Source organism: Culicoides brevitarsis, chromosome 1 (genome assembly GCF_036172545.1).
Source record: "Culicoides brevitarsis isolate CSIRO-B50_1 chromosome 1, AGI_CSIRO_Cbre_v1, whole genome shotgun sequence".
NCBI lineage: Eukaryota > Metazoa > Arthropoda > Insecta > Diptera > Ceratopogonidae > Culicoides > Culicoides brevitarsis.
The window spans coordinates 36375531-36389220 of NC_087085.1; the positions used below are offsets into that span (position 1 = coordinate 36375531).

Below are 13690 nucleotides of genomic sequence, written 5' to 3' on the forward strand. Positions count from 1 at the left end.
ATTCACATAAACATTAAATAAAAACTGGAAGAGAGCAATTAATCGATCAAATTGCTTGTCAATGTTGTTGTTTGTTACTGATATCACAAATTAATTTTTTTTCTTTCATTTCTTTTTCCACAGGATGACGAACCACCGGAGATTTGCGTCGTCGAGGGAGTCTTTTCGCTCCAAACTCTCACACCCACACAAACGATGCCCGCCATCGACGAACTTGACCTCAAATTCGCCGAACTCGTTGAGGAACTTGACCTCACTGCTCCCAACAAAGCTGCCATGCTGAGTTTACCGCCGCAGAAAAAATGGCAAATTTACTGCTCGCGAAAGACCTCCACGGATGACGTTGATGCCCAAGGTCATGCAATTCCCTCTTCAGCACCGCCAACACCCGAAAGTTACGTCGAACAACTAAAGCAACTTTTGTCACAGATGAAATTTCTGCCCGAAGATTCGCCGATGCACGAATACAAGCCAAAAATCGAATCGCAAATTACGCTGATTGACGCGCTAAAAACAGCTCTTCGCACCTCGGCGCACAGTTTTGTGATACGTTTCATCGAATTTCAAGGTCTACCCGTGTTACTTGACATTTTGCAGTGTCTCGATATCAGAGTAGCAAGTAGCCCGTTGCACACAAGTCTCATTGGATGCATCAAAGCTCTCATGAACAACTCGACAGGGCGAAGTCATGTGTTGTCCCATCCCACGAGTATCGACACAATTGCAAGATCTTTGGCTGCCGACAACATAAAAACCAAAATTGCCGCCTTGGAAATCCTGGGAGCAGTTTGTCTCGTGCCGGGCGGGCACAAAAAAGTCCTCACTGCGATGCTAAATTATCAGGAATTCGCAGGGGAAAGGGCGAGATTCCAAAGTATCGTCAATGATTTGGATCGTTCGACAGGCGCTTATCGTGATGACGTCAATTTAAAGACAGCGATCATGTCTTTCATCAATGCCGTGCTGAATTACGGGCCTGGACAAGAAAATCTCGAGTTTCGTTTGCACTTGCGATACGAATTTTTGATGTTAGGTATTCAACCGGTGATTGACAAATTACGAAAACACGAAAATGAGACGCTAGATCGGCATTTGGACTTTTTCGAGATGGTTCGAAATGACGATGAACGTGAATTGGCGCGAAAATTCAACGACGAACATGTCGATACGAAAAGTGCGTCGACGATGTTTGACTTGTTACGTCGCAAAATCAGCTATTCGAGTGCGTATCCGCATTTATTGTCGCTTTTGCAGCACATGTTGTTACTTCCAGCGACGGGAAACAACACGCAACACTGGCTAATGTTCGATAGGGTCGTCCAACAAATCGTCCTTCAACAAGTCCCGGGTTCTCGTCCTTCGAGCGGTGTCGATCCCGATCAACAACAACCCACAAACGACGAAATTGTCGATCCAGATGTCGCCCCTGTCACAATTGACGTCAAAAAAATCGTAAAACTCCTCGTGAAGGAAGAAGAACTTGTCACCGCACGAAATCGCGCCGAAGATCTCGAAAAAGAAAATGTCGAGATGACAGCGCGTCTCGCGAAAAAGGAGCAAGAACTCGATTTGCGACTTCAGGAGAAGGAAGATCTCGAAACAAGTCTCGATCGGATGCGTGAACGTCTTGAAAAGGAAAGTGCGAATCATTCGGCGGCAGTGCAGAGGGCGCAACAAGCGGAATTACGTGTCGAAGATTTGCAACACAAATTCCAAACGGAGCAGCAAGAACGATTGCGACTCGAACGACTTGTTACAGAAGGCAGTATTCCCGACGACCAAAAAGTCTCGAGTCTCGGCATCAATGGAGCAACTAGTCCAATTCCGCCGCCGCCCCCAATGACGATGAAATCGCCGCCAGCTCCGCCCCCAGCACCGCCCATGTTTTGTCCTGTTCCTCCGCCGCCTCCCAAAGCTCCCGCAATGCCAACTGCGATGAAAGCAAATTCGGCACAACTTTCGGCGCCAAAAACGGAAGCTCCGAAGAAGAATGTGCCGCAACCTTCGAATCCCCTGAAGAGCTTCAATTGGTCAAAATTGCCAGATACAAAGTTGCAAGGAACAATTTGGACCGAGTTGGATGAGTCGAAGTTGTATAACACGATTGACTTGGAAAATATCGATAAATTGTTTTCGGCTTATCAGAAGAATGGAGTTGCGGTAAGAAATTTTTTGAAATTAAAATTTGAATTTTTTTTTGACAATTTTTTTTTTTTTGTAGAATGATGGATCAATTGAAGATTTGACGAAGTTTGGCAAGCAAAAATCTAAGATAATTTCAGTTATCGATGGACGACGTGCACAAAATTGTACTATTCTTTTGAGTAAACTCAAGATGTCGGATGAGGAAATTTCGAGGTAAATTTTTTCATTTATTTTTTTAAAAATATTAAAAAAAAATAAATTTTAATTTTGTTTTTTTTTTTTGAAAATTTTTTAAATTTCCTCAATGTTTTTAAGATTAATAAAAAAAAATTTAAAAAAAAAAAAAAAAATCAAAATAATCCAAAATATCAAAAAACTTTCTTTAATTTGTCAAAATATTCATTAATTTTTTAATTTTACGAAAAACTTATTTTTTTTTATTTTTCAAAAATTATTTTTAGTTTCATTTTTACAAATTTTTAGAGTAATTAAATTAATTTTAATTTTTCGGAAAAAAGATTTTTTCTTTTGAAATTCTTAAAATTTTTTCTTACTTCCATATGTCTAAATATTAAAAAAAAATGTTAAGGAAAATAAAAAAAAAATATTTCATCAAAATTCTTTAGATTAATAATTTTGGCTCCAATTATTAAAAATTTTTAAAAGAAAAAAAAATTATTATTAAAATTCTTATTAATATTCAAAAAAATTTTTCAACATTTTTCTCAAAAAATAAAAAAAAAATTTAAAATATTCAAGAATTTTTCAAATTTTCCATTAAAAATTTTTCTTAATTTTCTTTAATTTAATATTAAAAAATTTTTAATAAAAATAAATTAAATGTAAAAATTAGTTAAAAAATATGGAAAATATATTTAAGATATTTTTTAAAATTTCCCAAAATTTTTTAAAATTTCTTTAAAATTCATTTTCTTTTCAAAAAGATCAAATTTTTTTCTTTAATTTTATACTAAAATAATTTTCATTAAATTTTTCAGAGCCATCCTCTCAATGGACTCAAACGAACAACTTCCCATCGATATGGTCGAGCAATTGCTGAAATTCACACCGACAGCTGAAGAACGTGCCATGCTGGATGAACATTCAGAAGATATTGATGCTCTTGCGCGTGCCGACAGATTTTTATATGAAATTTCAAAGTAAGTTTTCTTCCTCTAAATTTTTGAAAAAAATTAAAAAATTAATTGAAATTTTTTTTAGAATCCCTCATTACGAGCAACGTTTACGAAGTCTTCACTACAAAAAACGTTTCTCCATCGCCGTCAACGATTTGCTCCCAAAAATCGCGAGTGTCATGGAGGCATCGCGAGAAGTTGCCCGTTCGCGTCGCTTGAAGAAACTCTTGGAAGTCGTTTTGGCAGTTGGCAATTACATGAATCGCGGTGCTCGCGGAAATGCTTCAGGTTTCCGTCTTGCGTCTCTGAATCGTTTGGCTGACACGAAATCGAGTTCGGCAAAGGGAACGACTCTCTTGCATTATTTGGTGCAAATTGTCGACACGAAATTCAAGGACACGTTAAAACTGGAGGATGATTTGCCGCATGTGCGAGAAGCTTCGAAGGTTTCCGTGGCGGAAATGGAGAAAGATATGTCGTTTTTGCGCGCCGGCTTGGCTGATGTCGCACGCGAGATGGAATTCCATCGCAGTTCGGGAAATACGCAGCCTGGTGATAGATTTTTGCCTGTGATGAGAGAATTTCATGCATCGGCATCAGTTAGATTCTCAGAATTGGAGGACAAGTATCAAGATATGAAGACGAGGTAAGAGATTTTTCGAAGATTTTTTGAATTGAAAAGAGATTTAATTGAATTTTTTGTAGATTTGATCGTGCAATTCGCTTATTTGGTGAAGATAGCTCCGTCGTTCAACCTGATGAGTTCTTTGGAATTTTCGATAATTTCCTTACATCGTTCATGGAAGCCAAACACGACAATGAAAACTTCAAGAAACGTCAAGAAGAGGAGGAAAAACGCGCAAAACAAGAAGCAGAGGTAATTTTTTTATTTATTTGAATTAAATTTTTATTAATTTTAATTATTTTTAAAATATTTTTAAGTTAAAATAAATTTAAATTATATTAATTAATATTATTTAAATAAAAAAATTATTTTTTTTTTTTAAATTGAATTTAATAATTAAAAAATTTTAATTAATTTTGATGAAAAATAATTTATTTAAATTTTATTAAATTTTTATAATTAATTTAAATTTATTTTTAATTTAATTCAATAATTAAAATAATTAAATTAATACAATTTCACGATTAAAAAATAAATTAATTTATTTAAAATTTTAATCGTCAAATAATTATTTTAATTTTTTTTAATTAAAATTTTTTATTTTAATTAAAAAAATAATTAATCAAAAATTATTTTTTTTCTTTAACAGTTAAAGAAACGCACCATCGAGCGCAAATCAAAGGATGGTCTTCTCAGCAGCATCGGCAACAAGCTCGGCTTAAAGGGCAACGATTCAAAACAACAGCAGCAGGACAACAACAAAGGCGAGTTTGACGACTTGATCTCTGCACTTCGTACGGGCGACGTGTTCGGCGAAGATATGGCCAAATTCAAGCGTTCCCGCAAAAAGGGCGCCAACGGTCAAAATACTTCGCCTCCGCGTACCCGAAACGGAGTCAGCAGAGAAGATAGTCGCGAACGCACCGGAACACCGAGTAGAAAGTAAACTTTTAACCTAGTTTTTGTAAATAATCCGTTCTTTGTGTAATAATTTAGGAATTTTAAGACAACGAAACTCGATACATTAAGCAAACAAAAAAAAAGTCTTGGAACAACTTGTGCTCAAACCAAAATTTAGAGATTTTTAAATAAGGCACAAGAAAAATTTTTTTCGTTAAAATTTCTGTGTGTTTGAATGTGAAAAACATTTTTTTTGTAAATAAAAAAATATTTATTAGAAAATTTGGAAATAAAAAAAAAATTAATTTATAAAATAAAAAAAAATAATTTATAATGGAAAGCCGTAGGAAGTCCGTACTGATAAATAATTAATTAATTAATTAAATAAAAATTAAAGAATATTGATGTGATGTCATTCAAAAAATAAAAAAGAATTGACTAAAGAAAAAAAAATAAGAAAAGTATTAAAAACTTAATGGAACCAATTTATATGGAAGAATTTTATGCGAAAAAAGTATTTGCTTGCTATTGCTACTCAAAATTAAAAAAAAAAACTTTTTAAAAAATAAAATAAATAACCACAAAAAATCTCTAAAAATAGTTTAGAATTTAGATAAATTTACCCAAATAAATAGTTGAGCGCAAATTAATTCGTTATTTAAATGTTAGCCAAATTTTTGCAATACAGGCCCCTTCGTACTCGCTTAGAATTTTATAAAAATAGACCATTTTGTACCGTCAGTCATGCATTTTTAAAAGTAAATGTAATGTCAGAAGAAATCGTGAATTGTATAGAAATGTAAGGAAAAATTTTTTAAGATTTATTATGAAAAATATTGAAAAAAATTTTAGTTTGTAAGGAATCATTTGTAGAATAAAATAATAAAGAAAAAACAATGTTATTGTGCTTATTAAAAAATTATTGGATTTTTATTGATTTTCTGAAGGTATTTTATTAAAAATTTTCAGAAATTGGAAGACTTGATGAAGTTTAGGTAAAATGTTTTTTTTTAAATATTTTTGAAGTTAATTTTTTTTATACAAAAAAAAAATTCTTACATTTAAAAAAAAATTAAAATTCTTAATAGTTTTTGATAAAATTTGCTTCATAACGCTTTTTCGAATAAAAACTAAAAAGCGTTATGAGGCCTATAACGCTTTTTCTAATTAATATGAAATATCGTTATGAACCATCCAAAATAATTTTTCAACCTAAATTTGATAAATTTTATAGCTGAAATTAATATTTAAGAGGATTTTGTGTAAAATTTTTTTGAAAATTTGGTAAAAATATTCAAAATTTTTATTAAAAAAAAAATATATTTTTTAAAAGTTTTTTCAAATATTTATAATTTTTTTACTATAAATATATTCAATTTTGTATAAAAAAATAAAAAAAAGGAAGAATTTGCTCACTAAAATATACATTTTTAACGTTTTTTTCAAAATAAAGTCTTAATTGAGTCTTAAAAAATTAAACTTTTTCAACTACAAAAATTTTTTTCATAACAAAATAATATTTTTAGGATTTAAAATCACTTAATTGAACAGAGTCTTCATAAGAAACATTTTTAACTAAAATTTTTCCTATTAACTCGTCAATTTTTTCCGTTAGAACTCCAAATTCCGTGTTAACTTTTATACAAAAATCTGATTTTTGCAAAATTTTTCCTGCTGGAATGTCTCTACTGTACACTAATGTCTTCCTGAGCTTATTATAACAATTCATTTCACAGTCAAAAACTTTTTTGTCTTCTAAAGTCACGTTTTTACTCAAGGCAGCTCTGAGCTCTTCCATGTCCTTTAGTAAATGTTCCTCTTTTGCTTCGAGAATTACATTTTTTGTGAATTCCAAAATCGATTCTGTGTCTTTAGACTCTGGAAGTTGCTTTTGTTCGACTTTTCTGATGAGTTTCACGAGTAAACTCAATTCTTTTGGGTCTAACGAACATGAGTGATCTAAAAAAATACATTTTATTAATAAAAATTCTGATTAAATTGAAAACATACCGCTTCCTTTCAACGTTTTATCCAAAGTAAAATGTCGTTCAATGATTTTGGCTCCCATGACAGCAGCTCCCAAACTCACAACAATTGGAGTTTTTTCATGTCCTGAATATCCAACGACTTTTTTCGGAAATAAATTTTGAAAAACTTCAATAAATCGTAAAAATACGTCTTCACTCTTTGTTGGATACGACGAGACACAATGTAAAATCCCAATGTTCGTCCTATTTTTGAAAATTTCTTGAATTTTCATTACTTCATCAGCTTTCATCATTCCAAGCGACAAAATAAGAGGCATTTTCTCGTCTTCAGCAATCTTTTCCAGCATTATCCAATTATTGTTGTCACCGGAACCGATTTTAATGAAAGGTAATTCAAGTTTTCGGAGGTCTTTGTAAGATTCTTCATCCATCGCTGACGCACTGAAGAGTATTTCATTCTCTTTGGCGCAAGAAATTAATTCTTTGTACTCGTCAAGTGTGAATTCCAAATATTTTTTGTGCTCTCCGTAAGTTTTTCCGAAGGAATTTGCACTTTCATACGGTTGTCGAAGAGCTTTTTGTGTGAATTTTGCTTCTAAATTGGATTTTTGGAATTTTACACAATCAGCTCCGCTTTCCTAAAATTAAAAATAATTTTAAAAAATATTTTTTGAAAAGAAAAATTAAATTACTTTGGCTTTTTTGATCATTTCTTTCGCTGTTTTCAAACATCCTTGATGATTTTGTCCAATTTCGGCAATTATGAAGCATTTTTTGCCGATACAAGTCTTGTCGTCGTTGTAAGTATTGAAAAAATTCATTTAAAAAAAATTATAAAAAAATTTAAAATAATTTTTAATTAAATTTTAAATATTTTTTTAAAATTAATCTTTTAGAAAATAATTAAAATAAAAGAAACAAATTAAAAATTCAATAAAAAAATAATTATTTGTTTTGTCAACAAACCACTTTTGACAGTTCAAAAATCCTATTCGACAAAAAATATTTAATTCAATAATTTAATTTTAACAATTTCTTTTATTTTTCAATTTTTTCTAAATTTTTTATTAAATTTTAATTTATTTCAATTAAAAAATTAAAGTTTCTTTCATATTTTCATGAAAAAAATATTTTTTCATTCAACTCCAATAAGAATTAATTCAACCGGTGTCGAGATCGACTAAATTCGAGTTGCGTTTTTCGTGAATTTGTTCGATGCCTGTACGCATCTGTCAAAAATTTTCATCGAAAAAAAAATTGTTCGAATTTAAAGTGATTTTAATTTTAATTTTTAAGCATAAACCAAATAAATTTAAATTTTAAAACAAAAGTTACGCGAAAATTTGTCGTTTTCTGCATTGGTGAAGGACAAAAATGGGTCTCCACGAACAATAAAAGTGATAGAAATTGCATTTGAACCTGTTGCTCTCCAATCCCTTTTGAAGATTTTTGAGGTGTTGTCCCGAAAAAAGTTTTAAAAGCTGTTTTGTTTTTATTTTTGAGCCAATTATTGCTGAAACACGACGACTGGATTTTATTAATTTACGTTTTTGTAAGTTTTTTGACCTAAAAATGTTCGAAAAATAATTAAAAAAATTATTTTTTCGTTTCCAGATTTTTATGTAGAATGAGAAAAATGTCGAAAAACAAATTAAATTTGACATTGCCGCCCACTACGGCAAACGCTGACGGCACTCCCTTGCAACCAAACACTCCAACTCCGGGCAGTCTTCGCACGCCATCCGGCACGGATCGTCACAACTTGCTGGGCAAACCGAAAAACAGCATCGAAGCGCTCGCCGACACACTGGACAAGCTCGAAATCGACGAAGATGCCCGCAAACGACTGAAAGCCTTCCTGAGTCAAAAAGAGAAAATCGGCGAACTGAATGACGACGACTTGGAAAAACTCGGCGAACTGGGATCCGGCAACGGAGGCGTCGTTATGAAAGTTCGTCACATTCCGACACAACTGATCATGGCACGGAAACTTATTCACCTCGAAGTGAAGCCAGCGATAAAGAAACAGATCATTTTGGAGCTGAAAGTGCTTCACGAATGCAATTTTCCGCACATTGTCGGTTTCTATGGCGCCTTTTACAGCGACGGCGAAATTAGTATCTGCATGGAGTACATGGACGGTGGTTCGTTGGATCTCATTTTGAAGCGTGCCGGGCGAATTCCCGAACCAATTTTGGGCAAAATCACCGATGCCGTACTTAAGGGGCTGAATTACTTGCGCGACAAACACTCCATTATGCATCGCGACGTCAAACCGAGCAACATTCTAGTTAACAGCAGTGGCGAGATAAAAATTTGTGATTTTGGCGTGTCGGGACAGCTAATTGACTCGATGGCAAATTCTTTTGTGGGTACCAGGAGTTACATGTCGCCCGAGCGATTGCAAGGCACGCATTATAGCGTTCAGTCGGATATTTGGTCGCTCGGTTTGAGTTTGGTTGAGATGGCGATTGGGATGTATCCGATTCCGCCGCCAAATTCTGACACTCTGGATCGGATATTTTCGGAGCATTCGGGAGATACGTCGCCGGGACAAGCATCTGCGGAACCAAGACCCATGGCGATATTTGAATTGTTGGATTACATTGTGAACGAGCCGCCGCCAAAGTTGGAACATAAGATTTTCTCGGCGGAGTTTAAGGATTTTGTGGATCAGTGCTTGAAGAAAATTCCTGAAGAAAGAGCGGATTTAAAAACGTTAATGGTGAGAAATTAAAAAAAAATCATAATTTTTTTGTTTTTAATTTAAAAAATATTTTTAAAAAAAAAAAAAAAAAAAGAATTCCTCAATTTTTTTTTAATTTTTATTTATGGAAATTTTTAATATTGAATAATAGTATTAAATATTTCGAATTTCCACATTTTTTAATTGAATTAAAATTAAATTAATTATTTTAAGAATTAAAATTAAATAACTTGAACTGTTTCAATTAAAATAGATTTTTTAAAAATTAATTCGCACATTGAATTATTTTAAAAAATTAATTATTTTTAATTAAAAATTATTTTTTTCTAAAATTAAGAAAAATTATATCATTAAATTAAAATAATTAAATTATTTTTCTTTTAAAATCTATATAAAAATAAGCAAAAAAAATATTAAAACAATTTTTAAATTTAAAAACAAGAAAAAAAATTTTAATTAAATTTAAAAATATTTTTTTGATAATTTTTTTTTAATAGGTACCTAATTGTTTTCAAATTGACTCATTTAAATTAAATTCTTTTTTTATTTTTAAATTTATTTTAAATAATTTAATTTTACTAAAAAATAATTTTTAAATAAATTAAATTCATGAAAAATTAAAAAAAAAAAATTGAATTAATATTTAAGAAATTAATTATTTTTTTTTAATTTTTGAAAAGTTAGGTTCTTAAAAAATTAAAAAGTATTTTATTTAAATTCATAAAAAAAATTAAAACGTCATAATATTCGAAAATTTTTTTATTTATTTATTTTTTTTATTTTTTAGAACCATCCATGGATAACCAAAGCCGCATCAGCTGAAGTCGACATCGCTGGTTGGGTATGCAAAACAATGGATTTGGCGCCATCGACACCCAAACGAAACGCCTCTCCATTTTCCAACTAAACAAAAATTTAACAAAAAAACCAACATGACGAGATCAAAATTATGTACATTTAAAACGTCTTCATAAATTTTTAACAAATTATAATCCCATTTATTATTAACCAACAACGTGCAAAAATTCACCATAAAACTCATTTTAATTAAAAATTTCCGTAAAAACGAAAAAAAAAATGTTAAAAATTTAAAATATAGAATTAGGTACAAAACTTCAGTATATTATTATGCATGTATAAAAATTTTCAATGATGAATGCGGTCCTAATTATTTTTCTCAAGAAAATCAGTCAGAAACGTAAATGAAAGTGTAATCAAACAAAAGTTGAAAAAGAAAGTATAAAAAATTTAGCCATAAATGTATGAATTTACTCCATAAATACAAAGAAACAAATAAATTTAGAAAATCACTAAAATTTGTGACTTTTCTTTCGGGCAAGGTTCAACGTCTTTTACGAGATTTCGGTAAAATTTCGACATTTTTTTATGATTTTGACAAACTGTTCCGCCTCCGCGTTGTTTTTGGTGCTCTTGACGATTAATGTCGCCCACGCAGATCCAATTTGAGTCGTCAGAAGCACTCACAGCCCATTTCGAGTGATCCTTAAGGGTTGGAAAATCATAACTCGCAGCACTTATTTCGATTTCGTCGACATTCATGACCCTTTGAAAAAAGTTTAAATTTAATTTTTTAAAGAAAATTTATGAAAAAATTGCTCACTTATTCATCAAAGTACAATTTGAAGGCATATTTCCTGTCCCATGTTGCCATGTTTCAACCACAAGATCCGTTTTTAACGCCGGAGCGAGCCAATCTTCGTACAAATCCTTGCCAAAATGTCGCGTTTTAGCAAATGAACGAAAAACGGTGTTTTGTAGCGAAGAAAATTCTTGTTCGTTCCAAAAAGGAGCCATTTTGATGGTTTCATTGTTGATTGCTTTGAACAAATTTGGAAGAAGATTCCTAAAAAAAAAATTTAATTATATTTTTTTTAAGTTAAAAATTTTTAACTTAAGACTTAATTGTTGACTTAAGAAAAAAATTTAAAGTTCTTCGGCTTAAAAAATTTTTGAATAAAAATTAATTTTAAAATTAAGTCCAAAGTCATTTAAGTTTTAACTTAACGTTCAGTTTTATCAAAAATTTTAAACTTAAGTTTTTTAAGTTGACTTAACGTTACTTATGTTTAAACTTAAATTATAAGTTTTGGCTTAAAAGCTTTTTCAGCTTTCGTTTTCTCATAAAATAATAAATTAATTAATTTTTTTTCAAAATTTTTTGACTTAAGCTTAAACTTAAAAAAAACTTAATCTTTGACTTAAGAGAAATTGTCTAAAATTCTTAAAAAAATTGAAAATTTTTTGATATAAAATAATTTTTATAATAAGTCAAAAGATAATGAAATTTTGGATTTCCGACTAATTTCAGCAAAAAATTTGAAACTTAAGTTCTTAAGTTGACTTAACGTGACTTAAGACCTTTTTCGAAGTAAATTTACTGTTAAAAATATTTTTTTCAACAAAACATACTCTAAATTTTCCGGCGCTTGAGATGAATAAATATGCGGTTCATTGTACAATAATTGCTCTCCAGCTTTGTTAACCTCTTCCGAGTTCATTGTAATGCACAAAAAGCTTTGTCCATACAAATGACCTGTTGCTGGATACCCATATTCCCCATCTTCGATATTTGGCGGAAAATGAGGCACAGAATGAACCAACCAGAATCCAGTTCGAGCATCTGATGCCATGACACCTTTCGTGTGTCCCTTTAAATTGTCCACTTTCGTCGTGGGAGGTTCGTCATTGTACATCAAAGCGACATTATCTGCCTACAAAAAGAATAAATTAAGAAAAAAATGTCACAAAAAGAAAAAAATCTTACATTTTGGTATATTTGAGTAATCGTCCTGCCCGGCATACTATTAACATCGTCTATCTTTAGCTGTGACTCAATCCATGAGTCATCGTCGACGGTGTTCGCAGTGATATAGACATAATCTAATCCGTCGCTTTTTGTTTTTGTTCCTTTGTGTGTCGAGTCTTTCGGGAGCTTGTACATGTAATACCAGTCAACTATCACGTTATTTTCATCGCGACACCCGAATTCGGTTGTTTTGCCATCGACACTTAATATTAATAAAATGCAAAACGATAAAAAGAGAATAAAATATTTCATTGCTTTAAATTGGACTTGTTTACTCTTTGAGATTCTTTTGTCAACTGACGCTTTTTTGCCTGAAAGTACGAAAGGTTGGAGAGATTGAACTTGAAATTTTTACCTCTATAAATACATTCACTGATAATAAATATAGAATTTGTGCAAATGTGTAAACTTTGTTATCGGTTTGTTGTTATTTTCGATTCAATTACCAAGAAATGAGATTTATTGAGGACAATTGAGCGATAACAATTTTGGACAGCTGATACAAAACTGTTTGTCATATACGGTTAGATAAATTAAAAACTCGCCGTTATTTGGAGAATGTAAAAGATTTGAGCGTTTTTTGAGGTTTCTGTTATTTTTATACCTTTTACTGTTGAAATTCTTTATTATTATGGAAAGTTAAGAGAAGGTTTGAAAGTAGAAATTTTATTTCAAATCATTTTATAACTCAAAACTGCCAAAAAATTGAAACTGTCAAAGCAATTTTTGTCAAATCTTGCTCCAAATGGATAAAAAAAAATTTTAAAATTTTTTTCTTTGACATAGTTTTGTTTTGAAAACTAAATCAAGGCAAAAAACTGTGTCAAAAACTATGTCAAAAACTGTGTCAAAGCAATTTTTGTCAAATCTTGCTCCAAATGGATAAAAATTTGTCAGAGGGCTCTAATTTATCATTTTTAATCATTTTATAACTCAAAACTGCCAAAACTGCCATAAAAATTGAAACTGAAAAAAACTGTGTCAAAGCAATTTTTGTCAAATCTTGCTCCAAATGGATAAAAATTTGTCAGAGGGCTCTAATTTATCATTTTTAATCATTTTATAACTCAAAACTGCCAAAAAATTGAAACTGAAAAAAAAACATAGTTTTGTTTTAAAAACTAAATGAGCAAAAAAACTGTCAATTTTTGTCAAATCTTGCTCCAAATGGATAAAAATTTGTCAGAGGGCTCTAATTTATCATTTTTAATCATTTTATAACTCAAAACTGCCAAAAAATTGAAACTGAAAAAAAATTTTTTCTTTGACATAGTTTTGTTTTAAAAACTAAATCAAGGCAAAAAACTGTGTCAAAGCAATTTTTGTCAAATCTTGCTCCAAATGGATAAAAATTTGTCAGAG

At 30.9% G+C, this 13690-nt stretch overlaps 4 protein-coding genes across 7 annotated transcripts in view; 2 read left to right on the top strand and 2 right to left on the bottom strand.

Annotated features, from left to right (window-relative positions):
* LOC134826955 (disheveled-associated activator of morphogenesis 1) overlaps nt 1–5155 on the top strand; it is a 28797-nt gene extending 23642 nt beyond the window's left edge. Inside the window, exons 3-9 of one of the 2 annotated variants that reach the window (XM_063839507.1) lie at nt 124–2160; nt 2222–2358; nt 3144–3305; nt 3367–3927; nt 3987–4158; nt 4556–4848; nt 4903–5155. In XM_063839507.1, coding sequence (XP_063695577.1) covers nt 124–2160; nt 2222–2358; nt 3144–3305; nt 3367–3927; nt 3987–4158; nt 4556–4848; nt 4903–4984 — 3444 coding nt within the window. In that variant the 3' untranslated portion in view covers nt 4985–5155. The remainder of the gene's footprint in view (nt 1–123; nt 2161–2221; nt 2359–3143; nt 3306–3366; nt 3928–3986; nt 4159–4555; nt 4849–4902) is intronic. The other variant, XM_063839584.1, reaches the window with a different exon arrangement.
* A 1057-nt stretch (nt 5156–6212) lies between these two features.
* LOC134826934 (sialic acid synthase) lies at nt 6213–7693 on the bottom strand. The gene is made up of 3 exons (XM_063839445.1): nt 7487–7693; nt 6817–7432; nt 6213–6765 (listed from the first exon to the last, which is right to left on the bottom strand). The coding sequence occupies exons 1-3, from the start codon at nt 7613–7615 to the stop codon at nt 6329–6331; spliced, it is 1182 nt and encodes a 393-aa protein (XP_063695515.1). The 5' UTR covers nt 7616–7693; the 3' UTR covers nt 6213–6328.
* Nucleotides 7694–8039: 346 nt separating this feature from the next.
* Nucleotides 8040–10549, top strand: LOC134838083 (dual specificity mitogen-activated protein kinase kinase dSOR1). Its single transcript, XM_063853532.1, has 3 exons — nt 8040–8346; nt 8409–9519; nt 10289–10549. Exons 2-3 carry the CDS (start codon nt 8422–8424, stop codon nt 10406–10408), a joined length of 1218 nt encoding a protein of 405 aa, XP_063709602.1. The 5' UTR covers nt 8040–8346; nt 8409–8421; the 3' UTR covers nt 10409–10549.
* Nucleotides 10550–10666: 117 nt separating this feature from the next.
* LOC134838084 (deoxyribonuclease-2-alpha-like) lies at nt 10667–12815 on the bottom strand. Of its 3 annotated transcripts, none has more exons than XM_063853536.1 (5): nt 12684–12815; nt 12287–12530; nt 11932–12233; nt 11123–11365; nt 10667–11065 (listed from the first exon to the last, which is right to left on the bottom strand). In XM_063853536.1, the coding sequence occupies exons 2-5, from the start codon at nt 12461–12463 to the stop codon at nt 10801–10803; spliced, it is 987 nt and encodes a 328-aa protein (XP_063709606.1). In that variant the 5' UTR covers nt 12464–12530; nt 12684–12815; the 3' UTR covers nt 10667–10800. The 3 variants fall into 3 exon arrangements, with proteins under 3 accessions (XP_063709606.1, XP_063709603.1, XP_063709605.1); XM_063853533.1 differs by having other exon boundaries at nt 12287–12639; nt 12696–12793; XM_063853535.1 differs by lacking the exon at nt 12684–12815 and having other exon boundaries at nt 12287–12661.
* Between the last annotated feature and the right edge of the window lie 875 nt (nt 12816–13690).